The following is a 23250-nucleotide window of genomic DNA, read 5'->3' as shown; positions in this document are numbered from 1 at the left end:
TTTTCTTCCTCTTCCATAATGCTAGAACTCAGGCTCATTGGATTCAGTACAGACAAAAAGATGGGCACATAATACATTATTCAGTTATGGAACTCCCTGTCACAAATGTGGTGATGGCAGTCTGGTTCAGATGGTTTTGAAATTAGGTGCATTCATGTATGCCAGATCTGTCAATGTCAATGGGGCACAAAAGGTAGATTGAGCCTTCATGTTCAGGGGTGGTATACTTCTGAATGCCACTTTCTAGGAGCAGCAGGGAGGAGGGCTGCATACATTACTCTCCCCTTTTCCATTTTATCTCCACAACAACCCTGTGAGGTAGGTTAGGCTGAGCAACAGTGACTGGCTCAAGTTTCTGCAGAGTCAGCAAGAGGGTGTGGGATGAATTAATTATGCCAGTGTTTGTGCTCTAGGTAGGACTAACATTGAATACAACCCTTATGTTTGATGAGGAAAGGATCTAAAGGCCTTCCTGAAATTTTGGTAAAGTCGTGAGGTCTTAAATGGAATTACTCTGAGCTCCTGGAAGGGGTCTAGGACTTTTAATCTAATTTAGTATTTTAATGCCTGTCTTCTGCATTAAGCTACATGATCAAAAGTGGGATATATTTAAGCATTCTCTTCTTCCTTCCCCACAGAACATCTAGAGGACAATGGAAGCCCCAGTGATCAAGGTCCGATTTCCTACTGGCATCCACAGAGAGACCAACTTTTGGGTGCCCCAGAAGATGACCAGGATCCAGGCAGCTCCCAAGATCTGGAGAAACAAGCAGGGGAGTTGGATGCTAGCAGTGAGGGAGAGACCTACCCAGAGGTCTCATATGAGGTCCAGTACGGCTCAGAGTATAGCACCAGTCCTGAGGCACTGAGAGACCCACAGGCCTTGTACAAGAGCAGCAAATCCTACAGTTTTATCTCAGAAGGTGGAGAAGAGTTTTCTGATAACTCCAACCTCAGTGCCTCTCCTTCCAGGCCTCCTCTGGAACGCACCCTCTTGAAAACAGATGCCTATGAGCTTGGCAAGACTCAGAAGTTTCCAGAGGAAATGGCACTTACTTCCCCATCAAGGAGAAGTCCTCATGGCAGCTCTTTTGGGGGTTCCATGGGCAGCAGTCATAGCCCCTCGTTTGTAGACCATGTTCCAAATTTTTCCAGCATTGAGGCTGAGACCTTACCAGAATCCTCCTTTATAGAGAACCTGGGCCACCCCAAGGAAGGTGTTGACAAGGTGGTTGCCACTGCTGGCAGAGCCAGAACAACTCAGTGTTTTCCTTTAGCCACTGTTAAACCGAAGGAGAAGCTTCTGGAACCAAGCGGGACAATGGAAACATCTCACACCCTGAGGCAAGTTGGCTACCAGCAGCTGGAAAAGGTGTGGAAGCTGAAAACAGATGTTCCTCATGGACTGCCATCCAAATTCAAAAGGCAGTCCAGGTCCCTGAGCCCACAGGGGAGAGCTGCCTGGAAAAGGGCAGGAGAGTCCAGTTTGAGCAAGCCTGTCCAAGAAACCAGTCCAGTAAACCTGGCAACAACTGACACTTTGCAGTATGGCCGAGGGCAGCTCAACTACCCGCTTCCAGATCTGTCCAAAGTGGAGCCTCGAGTGAAGTTTCCAAAGAACGCACAAAGCTACCATCCACCCCGGGGGAAGACCCCCCCAGCGAGGACCAATGAATCTGGGAAGCCAGTGGTCTTCAAGTCTCCTGCTGAGATTGTCCGCGAGGTGCTGCTGAGCAGTGGGGAAGGGTCTGTGCAGAAATGTCAAGACCCCACCATTTCTGTCATTCCCGAAGAACTCAAATCCCCAAGACAAGCTACAGTGCTGGTGCATCAACTTCAGGTAATAGCTTCAGTGTCTATTGTGAAAGTTCTGAAGCCACACATTGACTTCTTATTCAGGCAGATGGCCTGTGTCTGAGCTTGTATCCCTTAAGAATGTAAGAAGAGCCCTGGATCAGGTCAAAGGGAGCCCATCTAGTCCAACACCCTGTTCTCACAGTGGCCAGCCAGATACCCCAATGGGGAGCCCACAAGCAGGAGCTGAACACAACAGTGTCCTCCCAAATTGTAATTTCCAGGAACTGGTAGGTATTCAGAGAAAGACTGCCTCTGACCGTAGATGTAGAACATAGCCATTGGGGTAATTTCAAATTGTTTGACACCCCCCTCCATTTTCTTAGCTACTTGCTGTCCAGTCATGGAATTTGCACGGGTTGCAACCAATGTTAGAGTAGATATATTGATAGCCTTGTCCTCTATGAATTTGGCTAATCCTCCTTTAAAGCCATTCAAGTTAGTGGTCATCACTACATCTTCCAGAATCAAATTTCATAGAGTTGTATCCAACTAAGTATCACTCAGAGCCCCAAGAAGCCAGAAGAATTCTTGTTAGCTGTAAGGGGACAGGAAATCCCAGATAAAGTAAAAAAACACCTCTTCCTTTACGCAACAGCTACAGGAAGGGTACTATGTACTACGTACTACGTACACACTAAAATGTGGAAGGAGAGGAAAATTCCGCCCAAAGACCAGTGGTTGCTTAAACTAATAGAATATGTAAAAGTAGCCACGATGATGGCCAAAATAAGAACTTCAAAGGGAAGTGTAAATATAATTTTACAAGTAGGGTTAAACATATGAACACCAGTAAACATAACAAAGAGTGAAAGATAGAGAAGGGAAGGTTTGGAAAACTTTAAGAGTTGCAAAAAACCAAAGTGATTGGGTTAGGGTGTCAAGGGAAGATAGGTTGGGAAGTCCAGGCAAGAAGGGCTAGGAGATGATGTATGTAACTGGGATAACTATAACTGATCGTTATTTGCACAATTTTTGAACAAAGGTTCACTCAGTCATGTACACTAATTTTAACATACCTACTCTAACATTGGATGCAACCCATGCAAATTCCATGACTGGGTAGCAAGTGGCTAAGAAAGTGGAGGGGGGTGTCAAACAATATGAACTTATTGAGTGATCCTCTATACAGAACTCATCACACCTAGACAACCAGCATGTGGGGAGAGGAATAGGTGGACACCGTTCTCCATGAAATGCTAGTTTTCTTTGCGTGGGGATCTTTTTTATTTTTATTATATGGAAGGGCATTTAGGAATGCAGTCCATCTGTCATCTGGGGTGGTACAGTATTAGACATGAGTTCACCACCTCAGGAAGAGCTAGGCCATGCCATGGGTAACTGAAAATAAAGGAGCCCTATGATCTGTAAAACTACCATCTTGCCAATCCTGTCCCAACAAAAAGGGAATGCTGCAGAAATGATGCAACATGTGCCAGTTTGCATTTCTTTGACATGATTTCTTTTCTTTTTTTGTGGGGCGGACAAAGGAGTTATGAGCATTCATCAGACTGTGCTGTGAACATCGCTTCCAACTCTACAGTTCTATGATTCTTATATTCTTAACTGTTAACCAGTCAGCCTGGGCTCCTGTCATTGGGGTTGACTGGAACTCTAAAATATGAACCTAACAGATGCCAAATGCCTTTCTTCTTTTTTTAGGAGGACTACCACAAACTGCTGACAAAGTATGCTGAAGCTGAGAACACCATTGACCGGCTACGGCTGGGTGCAAAGGTAGGACGTCTCCAGCTTGTTTGAGGACCTAGCACTGTCCTTCATCCAACTGTATTCTGTCATGCTAGATTTCTATGTGTAGGACAGGAATGGGGAACTGGATCTGGTGAACGGGCTGGATTCTTACCTCTCAACCATCTCCCTCTCCCACAGCAGTGGAGACTGGTCTATTAGGGGGAATGAAGCACTGCCCCACCAACCTCAGTCTGCTCTCAGCCATCCTCCACCTGCCTGCCTTCTTAGATACCACCAGCCATGGGGATGGCACTGAATGTCAGGTTCCTCCTCCTCCATCTTGGTGTTGCCCTTTGTAGAGCTCAGCAGGGAGCCTAGAATCAGTCACGTCCACCTCTCATTGGCTCTGGATCATCTCACCTCTGACTCCAGCTGCCATTGGTCTCCCCACACTGTTGTTCTCCCTGCCTTCCACCCTACCAGAACTAATGGGCACCACCTTCCACTGCCCTGTTGGCCAAATCTGGAATGTGGGCCACTTACCCATCAATCACCTGGTGTCACAATGACATCAGGTGTCCCGTTTTCCTTTGCCCACACGGTTTGGCATTAAAGAATGCAGGCAAAGGTACAGCAATTTATAAGTTCCTGTGATCACAGTGGCGCGTGCAAACCCCAATTTTAAACCCAGCTGCTGATTAGGCAGATGGTGCACTGATGACCAGCAATTTGGATGGCTTCAAAAGAGGATTAGACAGGTTCATGGATGATAAAGCTAGCAGTGGTTCCTAGCCACAATGACTGTGCTCTCCCACCACTGTTGAAGACAGTAGACCTCTGAACACCAGTTGCTTAGAATCACGTGGGAAGGACTGTGGTGCTCAGGCCCTGCTTGCAGGTTTTGCACAGGCATATGTCTGGCCAATGTGAGCCCAGGATCCTGGACTAGATGGGCCACAGGCCTGATCTAGCAACCAGGCTCTTCTTAGCAAAGCCCCCTCCCCCTTTTATGAGGGGGGGAGAGTCTGTTTAAAGGAGAGTAGGAATCATTATGGGGGTTTTGGGGGTTTTTTTAAGATACACCCCACCCCCCACACAAGCACTTTTGGTTCCAGGTTCCTGTTTGTGTCAGTGAGTCAGGCAGCCTGGCCTCTGCTTGAGCAGGAATGTGAGAATCCGAGAACGTGCCTAAAAGATGAGCAGCTCAGGGTTGCAACAGGTTTTTCCCCACCCACCCCTTTCCTGTATCTTAAGAGCTGCGTCTTTTCAAACCACAGCCCAGCAGAAGCAACCACCACAGCAGCTACTCAGAAAGAGGAAGGAAGATGTGGGACATTAATTAAAAGAAGTCTTAAGAACATGAATGGCTTTAAAATAGGGTTGGAGAAATTCAATTCTTATCAGTGGCTAGTCTCTATGATGGTTGTGCTTGTGCCTCCGTGGTCAGTTGCTAGAAATCACAGGAGGGGAGAGTGCTGCTGTGCAGGTTTCCCACAGTCATATGAAAGGCCACTGTGAAAACAGGATGCTGAAATAGATGACCTTTGGCCTGATCCAGCAGACTCTTATATTATTATGCTATGTTCTTAATAGAAGAAATATCTCTGCTGGATTAGGCCAATGGATGATATAATCAGCATTCTGCTTCCAGAAGTGGTTAGCCCAATGTTTCTGAGAAGGCCACTGGCAGGGCAACTCTCCTTTCTAGTTGTCGTTGTTTTGTCTTTGGGTAAAGCACCACAGGATTTGGAGGCTCTATTTGGCTTTCATGCAGAAAACTAGTTAGGGATGAGGGATAAAATTGTTTGGCTTGCATTATCTTATCTTAATTTGACCTTCCCAAATCAACATGCAAAGGTAGAATTGTGGCTATCTTTCAAACTTCTCACTCCTCCAAATTTTGCAATGCAATTCCCCAGCTAAAAAATGCATGCAGAAAGGTGTATTTTAGAGGGAAGTGTGTTCACCAATGCCTTTATTAGTCAATATGACAAACAAGTGTGCATTCTATATGGAGAAATTGCTTGCAGAAAATGTGTATGAGGCAAAATTGCATCCAAAAATATGTAAAATAGATGCATTTATTACCCTGATCTCTAAGCAAGATAGTGACTTAACAAAGACTAAAAATTACAGATATATTTCTTTATTGAACTATGATTATAAACTATTTGCTACAATTTTAACTAACAGACTAAAAAGGACATTGACTGAGTCAGTCCACCGAGACCAAGCTGGTTTTTACCAGGCCATCAAATGAAGGACAAAATAAGAAACGTAATTAATCTAATAGAGTATTTGGAAGTAAGAAATGAAAAGCAGTCCACACTAATCTTTTTAGATGCAGAGAAAGCCTTTGATAATATTTCATGGTCATTCATGATTAAGGTATTAGAGAAAATGGAATAGGTAATCCTTTCCTTTCTGTTGGGGATAATTAAGACTAAAATCTCCAGGTGTTGGAAAAGGTTATTTATATATGTAACAACAGTGGCTCGTGTTTTGTTAGCCCCAAAATGGATAATGAGCAAGGTCACAGCCAAAGAAGATTGGCAACTTGCAGACTTAACATATAGAATAAGAGAACAAGAAGAACTTACATTTAAAGAAGATTGGAAAATGTTTATTGAATATATGGAAAATAATTGTGTACCGCTGAAAACACTGGCAGTATTAATATAAATTCAACAGTGTAAATAAGTTTTGATGGATGTGATAATGGAAGACCGATTGGTATAGTTTTTGTAAAATATTCAGGGATATAAGATATGCAAAATGAACCATGGAAAGAGAAGAAGGGAAGTCATTGACATCTTAAGTATGTAAAATGTTTATCGGAAATTGTAAAATAGACAATTTAATAAAAATCATATTGAAAACCAAAAAAAACCCCAAAATGAGTAAAATAGGAGAAATAGGAAAATGTACATATTTGCTTTTAAATAAATTGCAATAATTGCAAACTGAACTGGAGATGGGGTAAACTGAAGATTGAAAAATGAGAGAAACCAAAACTGACAGCCATGTCTATTCCTGTTGCTGATAGCTGTTGATGGATCTAACATCTCCATGAATTTAACAAATCCCTTTTTAAACCTCTTCCAAAAGTGACTGCCATCAGTATTCTGGCTCAGATGTAGAGGACACTACCAGTAAATTCTCACCCAGCCTTGTGGCTCAGTATACAGGGGCATTTAGACAAATAGTGAAGCTTATAGTGAGTCAGACCATTGGTCCAGGCAGCTCAGTACTGCCTACACTGACTGGCAGCAGCTCTCCAGGGTTTCAGACAGAGCCTCTCCCTCCTCTACCTGGAGGTACAGGAGATTGATCTTGGGACCTTCTGCATGCACAGCAGATGCTCTACCACTGCGTTACAGTCTCTCCCCAAAAGGAAAAGGCTTCTTTGGAAACTAGATTATAACTGAATGTGCATGAGAGGTATAGTAGAATGGATTTCCAGGTCTGTGGTTCACAGAGGGGTATGTGGGAGGAGTTTGAGAGAGAGGCATACTGCACAGATGGCAAGGATTAATGAAATCCAGCTTTAGTCCCCGCCAACTGAAAATAAGTGAGCAAGGGTGATGGAGCGAGGAGATAAGGGATTTTCCTCAGCCCCCAGAGCTGTTTGTGAATGGGTAATCAGAGATGAGCTCATATGGCCTTCCTGAGCAATTTTATTTTGACTCTGGCAACATCAGAAGTTGCTTTCTATCAGATAAGGCTATTTGTTTATCTAGCGTGGTATTGTCTAATGGCAATGGCTCTCCAGCTTTTAAGGAAGGGCTGTAGCTCAGGGGAGGGGAGTGGGTAGAGCATCTGCATTGTATGTGGAAGGTACCTGGTTCAATCTCCAGCGTCTTCAGTTAGGGATGTGAAAGACTCTGCTGCCTGAAACCCTGGAGAGCCTTCCAGTCAGTGTAGACAGTACTGGGCTCAAGCAATGAAGAGCCTGTTTTCCATAGCTTTCTGACTGATCCTTTTTAACTGGAGATGTCACTGATTAAAACGGGGGTCTTCTTCATGTGCTCTAAAAGCAGCGCTACAGTCTGGAATGTACTCTGTACATGTTCAGAGGAACTGTATCAGTTCTTCAAATAACCACTGGCATTTAAATAGAGAAAAACCACCCCACACCTGATTTCCACCTCTTGATTAAGTCAGGGCAATGGACATCAATGCTATGACCACTCATTGTCCAGCCTTGGTAGGCAAAGTGAGTCCCAGGGCCTGAAGGTACTTCATAGGGAAGAGGCCATCTGCAGTTCAGGTGGAGCTCCAGGCAGATCTAGCACCTCTTCATAGCTCTTCCCCTATGACTCCCCTCCTCACCCTTCCCAGCACCCCTGTGTTTCAAAATCATATTTGGATTGAATAACCCCATGGATTTCTTCTGCCTCTCAGGTGCGGTTGTACTATGACCATCCAAAACCCAGCCATGGGGTCCAAATGGGGACTGTGGCTCAGGCCTCCAAGGTTATGACCTTCAGCATCCCTCAGGCCAGGACAGCTGAGGTCACAGGGAACTCTAGCTCAGCACCGGATGCTGCGTGGAATGAAGGTAAGGTCTGATAAATCTGTGCACCATCCTTTGGAAGAAATAACATTTGTAGGAAGTTCACTTTAGGACAAAAAGTAAGGTTTGGATGAATATTGGCTAGATCTCTGATGCTGGTAGCTAAATATGGTCCCATCCCCCCAAGCCCAGCCTCTATCCCAAACTACAATTATTTGATGAACTTGCTTAGATCAGTGGTGAGTAATGTAAAGGTAAAGGATCCCTGGACGGTTAAGTCCAGTCAAAGGTGACTATGGGGGTGTGGCGTTCATCTCACTTCAGACCGAGAGAGCCGGTATTTGTCCACAGACAGCTTTCCAGGTCATGTGGCCAGCATGACTAAGCCACTTCTGGCACAATGGAACACCATGACAGAAGCCAGAGTGCTCAGAAACGCCGTTTACCTTCCTGCCGCAGTTATACCTATTTATCTACTTGCACTGTTATGCTTTAGAACTGCTAGGTAGGCAGGAGCTGGGACAGAGCAATGGGTGAGTTCCAATGGCTCTCTAAGTCGTTGTTAGATTCCAGTTCCTAACAGCCCCAGCAAGAAGGGCAAGCGTTTGGGATGAAGAGAGTTTTAGCCCAACAATATGTAGAAAGCATCATGTTGATTACCCCTGCTCTACCTCAGCTGAGCCAGCAGAATAGCAGGCCCTTGAAACTGAGGTGTGCAAGGCCCAAGCTCCAGGTTCCTGATATGGTTCTAAGAACTATCCCTGGCCACATCCCTCACCTGATCTGTGCCTTCCTTGAGTGTTTTTGTCTGGCTGGAATGTGTTCTTCAACCCTGATAGTGCTTTTTGGGTAGAGGATAGTGGTGGAGGTCCATGAGTGTGCATAGAAACTAGCCTACCGCACAAAGGTAATTTTACTGTTTACTGACACGCACTATTCCACCCACTTTTGCCTCTGACCCCACCTATCACTAGTATGTGGCCCCCACAAGGTGGTCCAGAAGGGAATGTGGCCCTCAGGTTCAAAAAGATTCCTCATCCCTGCCTTAGATGCCCAAGCAGTTCTATGTACCTTGGGATCCTTCATATATTTTATCTTGACTGATTTTTTGTTGCTTTCTCACTAGCCCTGAAGACCATCCCCTTTCTCAATATGTCAGTTCCTATAGACTACTAATAAATTCATTCTTGTGAGTGTGGATCCTGGTGTAGCCAAAACACAAGAGTGAGGTTAGAGTGAGGTTTTGGTGTAGCCAAAACACAAGAGTGAGGTTAGTAGCAGTCTTATGGGAACTCCAAGCTTTGCAGAAGTGCACAAAGGAGAACAAACTTTATTCAAATAAGAAAAGGGGGGTGCACACCCAACAGTGCAATAAGAAGTGAGCGTGCTCAGTATCCACAAAATGTCGACTGAATTGTGTGGGTGGGAGAAATATAAAAGCAGGAAAGAAAGTAATGGATTGGAGTAATCTGGAAGAGAACATGGCTAGCTAGACTGTCTCCTCCCCGCCTTCCCCATTCCTTAAGCAACTCTGATGGGTAAGATCTTGCTAGATTCGTTTATCTCAATGCATAAAAGTTTTTGTCTCCTTAAATTGCAGGATTTTCTGGCCCTCAAGCAGCCTCCTTTCCTCTTCCCAACTCCATGGGTTTGGGCAATCCAGCAGCAGATGGCATCACCTCCACAGAAACACCTTTTGCAGGAGATCACTTGACACAGCTGTTGGCTTCCCAAGCTAGGAAATTCCAGACTCAGGCAAGTTCACAGCTTAGAGCCAGCAAACTGTTTTGAAGTGCATGCCTGTGTGTGACTATTTGCTTCCCTCTGAATCTTTGTGCAAGCAATGCACACAATTCAGTGCTATTTTTCTAGAAAAAGAGGTGCCGGAACTCACCATGAACGCCTCTCTTATTCTCTTATAGTGGCAATGGCACCCACCTAAGAGGAGCCGGAACTGAGTTCCAGCAAGTTCCAGCTGAAGTAACCCTGCACACACCCATCCAATTCAGTGATTTAGAACTGTAGCCTCTCTTAAATAACAGCCCCCTTTAGCTACTGATATGCACACACACTCTCAGTTTCATCTGCTCACCACCCATCAATAACAACAGAATCCCACTTAAGAGAGGGAGGAGAGTTGGATTCTTAGTGTGGCACTGGTTTGTTGTGCTTGTTTGGTTGCTAATTGGTGATGGGATCCAATTAGCCTTGTTTCTTTAGTTAGCACAGTTGATGACATGTAAAAGGAAGGGAGAAAGTGAGTGCTGTTAGGGAATAATGAGCTTACTACAGGTGTTGTTATGAGTTGGGAAGGTTCCTTCACAGGTTGTTTTTCACCCAGTTTGTTGGTGCCAAGACCAGCTGGTGGTTTTTGCACTTTGTAAGGTAAAGGTAAAGAGACCCTGACCATTTGGTCCAGTCGGGACCGACTCTGGGGTTGCGGCGCTCATCTCGCTTTATTGGCCAAGGGAGCCGGCGTACAGCTTCCAGGTCATGTGGCCAGCATGACTAAGCTGCTTCTGGAGAACCAGAGCAGCGCACGGAAACGCCGTTTGCACTTTGTAGAGCTGTGCAATAAATCACCATATCGTTGAATACAGTATTGAAATAACATAGTGGTAAGTGTTTCAACATGGCAATATACCAGTGAACAAAAGGTGGAGATTTAACAGCTTCCCAGGGAGTAGCTCAGCTGAACCATACTTTACAGATACTTTGCAGGCATGGTGTCTCCAGCTTTGTTTACTCTTTCCCTCCTCCCTTCTAACCGGTAATAAATTAAGATATGCCCTCACACAAACCAGCAAACTCTGTCAGCTTTACTGGTATCTTTCCACTTAAAAAGGTAAAGGTACCCCTGCCCATACGGGCCAGTCTTGCCAGACTCTAGGGTTGTGCGCTCATCTCACTCTAGAGGCCGGGAGCCAGCGCTGTCCGCAGACACTTCCGGGTCACGTGGCCAGCATGACAAGCTGCATCTGGCGAGCCAGCGCAGCACACGGAAACACCGTTTACCTTCCCGCTAGTAAGCGGTCCCTATTTATCTACTTGCACCCGGGGGTGCTTTCGAACTGCTAGGTTGGCAGGCGCTGGGACCGAGCAACGGGAGCGCACCCCGCCGCGGGGATTCAAACCGCCGACCATGCGATCGGCAAGTCCTAGGCGCTGAGGTTTTACCCACAGCGCCACCCGCGCCCCCTCTTTCCACTTAGAGCTGAGCTAATTATGCAGAACCTGCTAACTATTAAAAACAAAATCAAAAGCAAAATTGTGACAAAGCATATTAATCCAGTTCAGTTGCACAAGCATACATTTCAGTTTGCAACTAAATCCTCACGAAATACTAACAGTATGGAGGTGACTTTATGTTTTCACCTAGGGCAGGGGTCAGCAAACTTTTTCAGCAGGGGGCCAGTTCCCTATCCCTCAGACCTTGTGGGGGGCCGGACTATATTTTTTTGGGGGGGGAATGATGCAAGAGCCCCACGAGCCCCACTGTCTGCTTACAAGTGGCAGGGGCTGGCAGCGGCAGAGGGACGATGAGCGGTGCACGAAAGGACTCTGGAGAGGGGCTGCTTAAAATGGCGGCCGCTCGAGCGCTGCTGCTGCTGCTGCTGCTGGCACCAACAAAGCCCAGCCCCCTTCCTCCTCTAGGCAGGGCAGGGAGAAGCCCGGAGGAGGGAGGGAGACGACGACAACAACGACACCGTGTGAGGGAGAGGGAAAGAACGTGTGCGCTGGCGATCCACACAGCGATACCCAGACCGCAATTGGGCCTGATCTGGTCTGCGGACCTTAGTTTGCCTACCCATAACCTAGAGGCTTTGGGGAACAGGCCGAAGTATGGCACAGGTACTGGAGGAGATTAAGTTGATTAAGAAAGGTGGGGGAATCACCCAAATGGAGATTGTGTAGCAAAAGAACAGTGCCAGCCCACCTCAAGGTATCATTTCTGGTTCTTAAGCAGGATATGATGAAATGTTCTGAATGCTTTTATTTAGGTGGAAAACTTGGAGGAGCTAATTCGAACAAGGAAGTTGCCACTTCAAGACCAGTTAAAGGTACCACAATCATTTTCTAGAATTAATGTTGCATCTTCTTTTTTTAATGAAATTTGTATTACAGTTTTTCATAATACGTAAAATAGTGGTTACCAAAAAACAAATAGAATAAGTGGAATACAGAGTCCTTTCTTAGCAGGTGATTCTTAGCCCTTACCACTCATAGAGGACAGTAGCTCCTCCCAGTTCTCACCTGGGATCTTTTCTTTCTCTTCTCTTCTCTTTCCCTGTTTCTCACCCAGGGTCCTCCAACAACCATTTATTGTCCCCATGAGTGTACAATCTCTGGACCTTAATAAAAAGTCCCTGACATGGGACTTCAAAGAGAACCAACAAAAGAAAGAAAAGGAACAATAAGAAGAAAGAAGAGAGAGAGAGAGAGAGAGAGAGAGAGATCAATAAAATAAAAAAGACAAACAAATAAAAGAAAAAGAAAAATTAGAGAAAGATTTTAAAAACTTCTGATTTTCCATCTGCCGCTTACATAAAAAAAGGAAAAAAAGATGATTATTTAAAACAAAAACAAAAAAAAATTTCCTTCCAGTAGCACCTTAAAGACCAACTAAGTTAGTTCTTGGTATGAGCTTTCGTGTGCATGCACACTTCTTCAGATACACTGAAACAGAAGTTGCCAGATCCTTCTATATAGTGAGAAGGTGGGGAGGGGTATTACTCAGAAGGGTGGTGGGAATGGGTGGTTGGCAGATAGCTGTGATGAGCCTGTTGACGACTCTTAACGACTGCAATAGGTCTTACAGGAAAAAGCAAGGGGTGAGAAGGTGAAAAATGGCTTTGTCATGTATAATGAGATATGGCAGACCAACACGGCTACCTATCTGTAACTATGATTATTTAAGACATTCAGTTCATGCCTACACCCATCTTCTTCACCTTGAAATTGCAGAAATGGTAACAAGTTGGTTGCAATATGATCAGCTTAATGAGGCATTCAAATTGAATAAGAGGAATGGTTTTGCGATGCAAACCTCTCAATTAGAAAGATACCTGCTAGACCAGGGTAGTCAACCTTTTTATACCTACTGCCCACTAATGCATCTTTCTTGATGGTAAAAATTCCTTACCCTCCACCAGTGCTTGATGGAAGGAGGATTCAGCCTGTGCCGTAGATCCTCCTACCGCCCACCTAGAATCCTGAAACGCCCTCTAGTGGGCAGTAGGGACCAGGTTGACAACCCCTGTGCTAGACAATAACAATAAATTACTGTCTAAAATGTGATCTTCAGATGAAGGGTGGTACATGAGTGGTGGTGGTGGTGATGTAAATAAATAAATTTCCAGGGTGCTGAGATCTGTTAGGAAACCCCTATTTCCCTCACAAAGCTACAATTTCAAGAGTGGTTTAACAATCCCACTTTGCAGCAAACTTTGGAAAGTGTAGCTCTCTGAGTGGCAGAAGGTGTCTTTCAGGAGGGCAACATCTGTCTGAAAGCTTCATCCTGGGAGAATGCCTGAAATAATTTACTACATGGTGATTTTTGTCGGTTCCATTGAAACTAGAAACTTATCCGTATTGCTGCATTGCTAGAGTGCCATTTCCCATCATAAGGATACAGTTAGAGTCAACACAGCTGTGGTACTCGGGAGTCAACAAGTCACTCAAAATCCCCTGCCTCTTTCAACCTTGCTTTCCATTGTAGGGGTTCGCAAGATTAAAGGAAGCCCAGGATGCCTTGGAGCAGACATATCTACAGGCTCGAGATGAATACAGGCAGTTGCAGAACCATCAAGAAACTGGGGGGGCGCTAGGAGACTTTGATTCTGATCGGTATGTATATAAAGTGGTACCTTGGTTCTCAAACGCCTTGGTACTCAAATGCCTTGGTTCTCAAATGCCGAAAAACCGGAAGTAAGTGTTCCGGTTTTCGAACATTTTTCAGAAACCAAACGTCCAATGCGGCTGTTGGCTATTGTTTCCAGGGCACCTGGACCAATCAGAAGCTGTGCCTTGGTTTTCGGACATTTTGGAAGTTAAATGGACTTCCAGAATGGATTACATTTGGTGCTTTTGTTTTTGCTATTTATTTTGCGTTTTTGTTTTTGAGACTTTTACGGTTAATTTGTTTTTGTGACTGTGTGGAACCCAGTTCAGCTACTGACTGATTGATTGTGTGACTGTGGAAATGGATAAAGCCCCCCCCCCATTCAAACAATAACTATAATCAGTGTTGCCAGTCAATTTAGAGCAGGGGTAGCCAAGGCAGCATCACCCAGAGGTGGTTGTTGGACTACAAGCCCCATCATTTTTGAATACTGGCCATGCTACTGCATGGGGTAGATGGGAGTTGTAGTCCAACAACACCCGCAGAGCATCACTTTGCCTACCCACGATACAGGAAGTACTAAGCTTTATAGAGCAATAGCCTGACTTCTGTACTCCTATTCCCTGAGCTATATTGCTGTTCTAGCTTCTCTCATCTTTGCTAACTCATTTTAACACTTTCCAGAGCAGTGGAAGGACAGATATTCCAACTGGAGATGCGCTTGGAGGAGCTGAAGGAAAGGATCGACCAGGCAATGTGGGACCAGCCAGTTGCACAGAGCAGCGTTAAGGCACCTGATTCATCTCCTGCCTGTTTTCCAGCTCAGGCATCCGAGTCGCAGATGAGGTCGCCGACTCCATCTCTTCAAGCCCCAGTCCCGGCTGTCTGCACTCCATACCCTGAGGTCACACGCAATTACTTTGAGGTTTTCCCAAGCGAGGGATGGCATATCTAAAGGATATTTTGATAGATAGATTGATTTGATTATATTTCTATGCTGCTTTTCATGCAGAGGTATCCCAAAGTGGATTACAAGCAATAGAGCAATGACATGATAGAACATAATAGAACATCACAAACACAACATAATTAACAAATCATCAGTGAAACAATTAGTCTATAAAACACTGCTAACAAGGCAACAACTAAGAAATAAGCTAAACATCACAATTAAAGCCAAAGTAATATTCGAGATACAGGAGTGCGTTTAAAGGTTTCTTTTGTGTACCAATCTGAAAGTTTTTTTATACCCTGGATTTATTGGTATTACTCTGGAGCCCTTTACAAGGCTACATATATTACAAAGCATGAAATGGCTTGTATCTCCTATCTCGCCTGTGGGACGCTCTCTCCAGGCCAGGGCCAGATAACACATGAGGCAGGCTGAGGCAGCAGCCTCAGATGTGGAAGCCCAAGAACAGAGATTCCAACTTGCATAAAATATTGGGGAGGCCCAGGTAAGCCCTGCCTCGCATATTGATCACAAGGCGTGTTGCAAACACACCATTTGAATGGCAGTGCTCATCAACTTGTGGGGGGCAGCCCTTTCAAATCTTTTATTGTGGAATGGGGTCTAAGGGACCTTAGCCACTAGGAGTTGGCTTCTGTGCCCAAGAGACAGCACCCCCACAAGTGCCCCACCCATCATACTGCCTCCACCACTGGTGAAGAAGCAGTGTTGGCTTTTCCGGCAAGATTTTATGTGCTCTATGAGATTTCTCAAGATCTCACCAGAAGCTGCCATGTCTGCTGCTGCTTTATGGGCACCACCATGCAACCCAGGAAAGGGAGATTTTGGTAGGAGTGGGAAAGAGCGGTGGCAGTATGGGGGGGCACCTCCCTGTTTCACCTAAGGTACTAAAAAGGGAAGGGTTGTATTAAGTAGTGGGTGGACATAGCAGACGACCCAGAGATTTCTCCAAGTAGTTCTTTATAAGTAAGCTGAAACTGAACTGAATAGCAAACAGCTCAGCAGCCTGCTTTTATAGGCAGCCGGCTGTCAACAATATAACAACAACAGCCCAGGGTTTCCCACCTAAATTAACTTAGATGGACCTGAGTGAAAACTATATACACAATACCCCCTGGTGGCCAGGGTGAGAACTTCAATACATAACAGTTTGTCCCTGCATTAGGCCATGCAGTAGGCCATGCTTCCATGGCAACCATCTAGTGACTGGCGCCCACAGCACTTTCTCAAAATTCAAAATGCACCCACTAGTCCTCCATAAAGTTCACCAACCTCTGTTCTAGACTGACAGTGATTTAAATTTTTTTTTTCTTCCAGTAGCACCTTAAAGACCAACTAAGTTAGTTCTTGGTATGAGCTTTCGTGTGCATGCACACTTCTTCAGATACCTGAAGAATCTGAAGAAGTGTGCATCTGAATCTGAAGTATCTGAAGAAGTGTGCATGCACACGAAAGCTCATACCAAGAACTAACTTAGTTGGTCTTTAAGGTGCTACTGGAAGAAAAAAAAAATTTGTTTTGACTATGGCAGACCAACACGGCTACCTATCTGTAAGTGATTTAAATTGTTCAACATTTTATACCAATTGCCAAATTCTTTTGGAGGGGGTGTGGCTTTGCTTTCATTTGGGCCTTGCTCATGCCTTGACTCTCTGCTCTTCAGACCCCCTTCCCCACGAATGGCCGCAGCCAAGCCCAGCTGGACTTGGAAGTGAACTCCATCAGTGATGAGACTGGAGAAGAGGGAGAAAGCAGCCTTCCGGAACCACTCCGGCACATGCAAGCCCAGGTGGAAAAGGACTTTGATCACCTCCTGGACCAGTAAGTGTATGAGTTTTGTGTATATGAGGTGAATGTCTTTTTGATGTCGGAGAAAGACCTCTCCCCCCAGTCCTTCAATAATCTTTTAAAGATTTACAGCCTTTTCACTCTTCAAATAAAAATGATCTCTGCATCATGCTGTTGTTCTAGCATGGTAGAATGTATTCCTTTGGATTTCTGAACAAATTGATCGTTGCTTTGATGTTTTCTTCTCTAGGACCCCATTTTTGCTATACTTTTAAAGCAATATTATGCCCCTCCCAATAACTGTGCCCTTCTACAAAGAATCCTGGGAATTGTAGTTTGTGCCTAAAGTCCTTAGGAGACCCCCGGTCCCCTCAGAGCTACAGTTCCCAGAGTTTCTGGAAAGGGGAATTGATTGTTAAACTCAGAACTGTAGTACTGAGAGGGGAACAGAGGTCTCCTTAGACCTCTCGGCCCCCTTAACAAACTACAGCTCCCAAGATTCTTTGGCAGAAGCCATGACTGTTTAAAGTGGTAAGGTGCTGCTTTAAATGCGTAGTGCAGATGAAACCTATATCTCTACTTTGAATGGTTGGTTGATATATTGGGTTGCTTCCAGTGAAGTTCTACTGAGAGTAGACCCATTGAAGTGAATGTGCCTAAGTTAATCATGTCCATCAATTCAAATGGGCCTACTCTTAGTAGGACTGGCAGTGACTAATATTCAGTTTCAGTTCATCTGGTTTCAGAAGGCTGACAGACCCAAGCTTAACCTATTGTCTCTTGTCCCACAGCTACAACAGCTTCAAATCTTTGCCAGAGGCTCTGAGCTTGGAACAGCTGCACCTGGACAGACCCCCAGATGAAGCAGATGGTGCAGCCATAACGGATGTTGGGACAAAGGAAGGCTCCCACTGGGTGGTGTCTAAAGCTAGCAAGACCTCTTGCAGGCCGCCAACCTTGCAGTAAGTCATCCAGGAGAAGAAACCACACTTCAGCCATGCCCTAATTATTTCCTAGGTCAGGGACCTGTGGCCCTCCAGATGTTGCTGGACCATGAGGAATGTTGCTCATCCCTCAACACTGGCCATGCTTAGGATCTGATGGGAGTCCAACAGCATCAGGAGGGCACCACATCAACACTCTTTATCTATCCTGAACCTTCCAGCAGTCATCTTCATCATAGGCATCCACTGAAGCTGAACGTTGGAGTATTCCAGACAGATAAAAGAATAACCTTTACGCAGCATGTAGCAATACATTCCCACAGGAGGCAGTGATGGCTGTCAACTTGGGTGGCTTTTATTAAGTACAGTGGTACCTCGGGTTAAGAACTTAATTTGTTCTGGAGGTCCGTTCTTAACCTGAAACTGTTCTTAACCTGGGGTACCACTTTAGCTAATGGGGCTTCCCGCTGCAGCCGCACGATTTCTGTTCTCATCCTGCAGCAAAGTTCTTAACCCGAGGTACTATTTCTGGGTTAGCGGAGTCTGTAACCTGAAGCGTCTGTAACCTGAAGCATCTGTAACCTGAGATTTCTCCAAGTAGTTCTTTATAAGTAAGCTGGAACTGAACTAAACAGCGAACAGCTCAGCCGTCCTGCTTTTATAGGCAGCCAGCTGTCAACATGGTAACAACAACAGCCCGGGGTTTCCCACCTAAATTAACTTACGTGGACCTGAGTGAAAACTATATACACAGTCCCCCCCTGGTGGCCAGAGTGAGAACTTCAATACATAACAGCTTTACAAGAGGATTAGACAAAGTCATGGAAGACAAAGCTATCAACAGCTACTAGCAATGATGGCCATGTTTTGCTTCCACCGTTGGGGGCAGTATGCCTCTGAATGCAAGTTGCAGGGAATTGCGGGAGAGCAGAATTGCACTCATGTCTTGCTTGTGGGCTTCCCATAGGCTTCTGGTTGGCCACTGGGAGGGCAGGATGCTGGACTAGATGGGTTATTGGCCTGATCCAGCAGGGTTCTTATGTCCTTAACTGCCTCTGGTCTAACCACTCTGCACATTGCCTTGCAAATATTGGTGGGAGACCTTTCACAGACCACCACGATGCCTGCAAACATTCTGGGATGTGACTAAACTTAGAAGCAGGGGGGCTTGCTTTTCCAACAAAGATGCCTTTGCTTTCTCTACCTCTTTCTTTCCCAGAGTTGGACAAAGGAGCTTTTTATTTTAGGCTATTTTTATTTTCAGTTCTTTCTACTCGATAGGGCTGAATTGGCAGGGCAGATGCAGGGGCGGGGACTGTGGGAGCAGAAAAAAGGAGAAACCGAAGGAAATAGGAGAGTGGGGGAAGGGGACGAATTTGATGGGAAGGGAGTGAATGTGAAGCCTGGAATCACATGGAGTGAAAAGGAAGGGGGAGGTAAATGCGTATGAAATCTCTTTCTCCTTTCCTTTCCTTTCCTTGCATGTTTGCAGGATGCCCATGGCTGCAGCTTGTAGCTTCCCTGCTTATGTAAAACATAGTGCCTGCCTCTATAACCCATGCAAAAAGACAGCTTTGTCATTTGGGCACATGAAAGCACAGATCCTACTTTAGAAGTCTGGGAATGAAGGGCCTTCTTAGTCTCTGGGTTCTGACAGGAACAGACTCTCATAGCCTGGCTTGAAAGCCCTTGCAGCAGGTTTGGATTACTCCTTCTCTTCCCAGATCCCCTGGTGGGGATTAAAAAAAAGTGATGTTGCTAACTCCTAAATGTGTGGTGGGGTTAATCCACCTTCTTCTCCAGGATGAATGTTCAATAAGAAAACATTCCCTAGGCCAAGGGTTGCAAATTCTTCATCCCTGACTTACATAGCTGTCAACGTTTTCCATTTTTTAATGGAAATTCCCTTATTCCGAATAGGATTCCTCGCAAGAAAAGTTGACAGCTATGCTGACTTAACAGCTGCCATCTTGAATGTTGGACTTTCCAACAGCCACTGGCATCTTCTGTGTTCCTATTCCCTGAGCTATATTCTTGAAACTGCTGAGAGATTACTTTGGAAGTAGGGGCAGTCCGGAATGTGAAAGGCTGTTGACAGCAAAGCCTTCGTATATTACTTTCCCCAGAAGCCTTTATTTGTTTTGTTTCTTTAAAGTGAAGCTGCACCTTTGACCCAATAGCTTTGTTCAGAAATCTGCAAAACTGTGGCTGGAATGTGGCTGGAATAGGTCAGACAACCCATAAGCCTCTGCTGAGTCCCCCCTTCTCTCTCTTCCTGCTCCCCCATTTCTAATAGGCAGCCGCAACAGATGGAACCTTCTGAGCAGCTTTTGAGGAAGTCCCAGCAGGAAGTACCTGACCAGACCAGCTGCTCACCATCCACCCAGCAGGAGGAGGAGCCAGTTCCTCAGGGTTCAGTTGAACAAAAATGTCCATCGACTCCAGTTCCAAAGGCCTCATCATCTAGGACGCGGCAGAAGCACCTATCGCCACAGAGCAGCATGGTCAGTGTGGCGGACAGTGCTGCTTCTGAACACACAGCCAAGAAGTCCCTACAAAAAACAAACACAGGATTGCCTGAGGTAAGCATTGGTTAGTGGGGAGGGGACTGTCACAATGGAGCAGGGGGAGAAAACATTTTTCACCACCTTGCTTTTGGGGCTTTCTGGGAGTCATGTGCCGGGGGTGGGACCCAGAGTGTGGGAAGAATCTGGGACCTGGTGTCCTCCACGTTTTATTGAGATTTGACTCCCATCATCACCAGCCAGCAAGCCTAGAGAAATGAGGAGTCCCTGGCCCAATGACCAGGTACGGTGGGAGTGCTACTTCTTAACAGCAGAGCAGAGCAGGGGTAAGAACCTGTGGTCCTTCAGACATCATTGGATTACAGCTCCCATCATCCCTGACCATTGGCCATGCTGGCTGGGGTTGGCGGCAGCTGGAGTACAGAAACATATGGAGAGCAACTGGATCCACATCTCTGCTCAGGGGCCAATGAAAGCCCTGAGAAGCAGCTCTCCTCTGCTTAGAGATAGGATTGGAGAAAGAGGTTTGGGACTGGGCAGGCCTCATTGTGTTCTGAATGTTATGAACAGGAGCACAGTGAAACTTGGAGGCTGAAGTAATTTGGGAATGGTGCAACTTGAGTCCAAATTAAATCAATTTTAGGAGCCCCTGTTCTGAATAGAGATGGGAGGGATCTTGCCTGTCCTTGTTTGTAACCCATGGAGTGAAACATACAGCCATATGCCATGTATTCTAAGCCGAACCTACCTCACAAATTTGTTGTGAGGATAAATATTGGGGTGGAGATGTCCTCAACTTCATGAAGGAAATACCAAATAAAAATGTTTATATGTATCCTTTGTTGCCTCAAAATACGGTTCTTTTTGAGGAAGTTCAGGCAATCATTTAACCGCCTCAAGGATAAGGTATATTTTTCAGTCTGTGGGCCACATTAATTTCTGGCAGCCTTCCAGGGGCTGCGTGCCTGTGATTGCCTGAGTCGGTGGCAAATGTGGGTGGAACAAAGGAAGTAAAATTTCCCCTTGTACAGTACACTATTTTATACACACTCACTCACATAACTCTCTCGATTTTCCATTCAGGCAAGCCAGAGGCACTATTAAAATCCAAGGAAATGTCCCAGCCAGGAAAAACGCCCAAGAAGGATGCAAATATGGGCCCATCAGGGAGTGGGGGTGGCCTCAGAAGAGTCCTGATGGCCAAGTAGAAAGGCTTGGAGGACTGCATTCAGCCCCTGGACTTGAGGTTCCCCACAACATCTTTTTCCTTCTCTTGCAGAATTTACGCCTTGTTTCCCCAGAGACAGACAGTGGATTTGTGGGATCAGAAGCCAGCAGGGTGTCCCCGTTGGCACAAATGCCAAAGCACTATACATCCAAGTTTAGGTATGAACTCTCCCTCCCTTCTTTTCCTATGAGCTGTGTTAATTCCCATAATTGTGTCCCTGAGTTGGCAGTGAACAGGAGGAAGTATATAGAAGATACCTGAAGACAAAAAGTGGGTGAAACCAGGAACTGGGTGGGCATCCAGCAATATTCAGATAGAGGAAAGTGTGGTTGGAAGACCTGGAGCATGAAAATCACCAAACTGATTGCAAGCTGTTGGAAGTTTGTTTGTTTTTTAATGTGTTGGGAAATTTGACCTCTTGTATCAGCTTTGGTTTGATTGCAATTCTAGACTTGCACACTTGGGAGTAAGACCAGCTGAACCCATTGGGGCTTCCTCTTGAGTAGACATGAATAGCATGGGTGAGGATTCTATGGTCTTGCAGGTATCACTGGACTCCTACCATCATCCTTGATCACTATCATGCTGACTGGGGCTGAAGGAAGTTAGCGTCCAAGGACATTTGGATCTCCTCCTTTGCACTACTTTTTATTAGTAGTGTTGCTATTATTTCATTGGCTTTTTATCCCATCCTTGCTTAGGAGCCAAGGACAGTTATGGAACATTATAAAAGACCCATGTCTTCACAGTCATTAAAACAGCTAAAACTACATCTCTTAAAAGCCACTATGTAGAGGAAGTCCCTCAAAAAGAAGGGTACACTTTTAAAAATAGCATCTATTTTGCCTGCAGAATGTCCCAGGTTCAAACCACAGTATTTCTAGATAGTGCTGGGAAAGCTGAGTCAGAAGGACCCAAAGATCTGACTTGGTATAAAACAACTTTCTGTGTTCCCATTTCTTGTCAAGGTCCCACAGCATGCTGGGAAATTCAACCTCTGTTGATGTAGACTTCGAAGCAGAATCTCTAAGGAAAGTGCCTGTCACATTGGAAACAGACAGGTCACCCAGGCACACACAATCAGACAATGGGATGCAGAGACAAGTCCTTTCCAAAGGAAGACCTTTCCAGCTTAACTCCCCTACCAGGTGGACCAACAGCATCGCCAGTGAGATGGAGCCAGGCATGGATAGTGGTGAGCTAAAAGCAGTTAATTGCTTTGAGCAGGAATGCCAGGCCATGTGCCTGTTCTTACTTGAGGTCTTTCCTAACATCCTGCCCCTCAGTACCTTGCTAGCTGCACTACCGTGAACATTCACTCACATAAAGCTAGAGCACATGCACACACATGCAGCCTGGCCAGCTTGTACCACCTTACCTGGATCCCTGAAACACCTTGCAGAGATCAAACAACACCCCTGAATCATGGATCTTTTGCACGGCCTAATGCTGGGTCAGTTGCAACATGTTAAACAGGTATTTGTTCTGTGCCATCCTAAGCTCTTTCCCTGCTCCCTGCATCCAGCTGCAGGGAAGGAGAGTTTGTCAAGAGTGGTGAGCACTGGAAACTCTGTGATGCACATGTTGGCTCTTGGAGTCACAGGGGAAGTGCTTCTACAGGTGAAAGTTCCCAGGTTCATTCCTTAGTATCTCCAGGTAGGGTTGGGAGAGAGACCCATGTATGAAGTCCTGGAGACCTGCTGCCAATCAGTATAGGCAATACTTAGCTAGATGGACTAATGATCTGGCTCTGTTTAATGCAGTTTCCAAAGTGGAAAGATCCATGATTCACGCATTGCTGTGATTGCTGGATTGCAGAGTTGTTGTTGTTGTTGTTGTTGTTGTTGTTGTTGTTTTATTAAGTTATTAAACTTACTAGTCGCTTATTGCC

General features: G+C 45.4%; 1 protein-coding gene across 2 annotated transcripts in view; it reads left to right on the top strand.

Moving 5' to 3' along the window:
- Window positions 1-23250, top strand: part of AKNA (AT-hook transcription factor) — a 58086-nt gene that overhangs the window by 21526 nt on the left and 13310 nt on the right. For both annotated transcript variants that reach the window (XM_083597149.1, XM_083597148.1), the window contains exons 3-14: window positions 639-1840; window positions 3517-3591; window positions 7951-8107; window positions 9663-9817; window positions 12064-12123; window positions 13782-13909; window positions 14589-14808; window positions 16538-16695; window positions 17454-17624; window positions 19903-20188; window positions 21411-21517; window positions 22328-22554. In XM_083597149.1, coding sequence (XP_083453275.1) covers window positions 639-1840; window positions 3517-3591; window positions 7951-8107; window positions 9663-9817; window positions 12064-12123; window positions 13782-13909; window positions 14589-14808; window positions 16538-16695; window positions 17454-17624; window positions 19903-20188; window positions 21411-21517; window positions 22328-22554 — 2946 coding nt within the window. The remainder of the gene's footprint in view (window positions 1-638; window positions 1841-3516; window positions 3592-7950; window positions 8108-9662; window positions 9818-12063; window positions 12124-13781; window positions 13910-14588; window positions 14809-16537; window positions 16696-17453; window positions 17625-19902; window positions 20189-21410; window positions 21518-22327; window positions 22555-23250) is intronic.

The sequence above is a fragment of the Podarcis filfolensis genome, assembly GCF_964270895.1.
Source record: "Podarcis filfolensis genome assembly, chromosome: Z".
In the NCBI taxonomy this organism is placed as follows: Eukaryota; Metazoa; Chordata; class Lepidosauria; order Squamata; family Lacertidae; genus Podarcis; species Podarcis filfolensis.
This window is presented reverse-complemented; position numbering and strand designations above follow the sequence as displayed.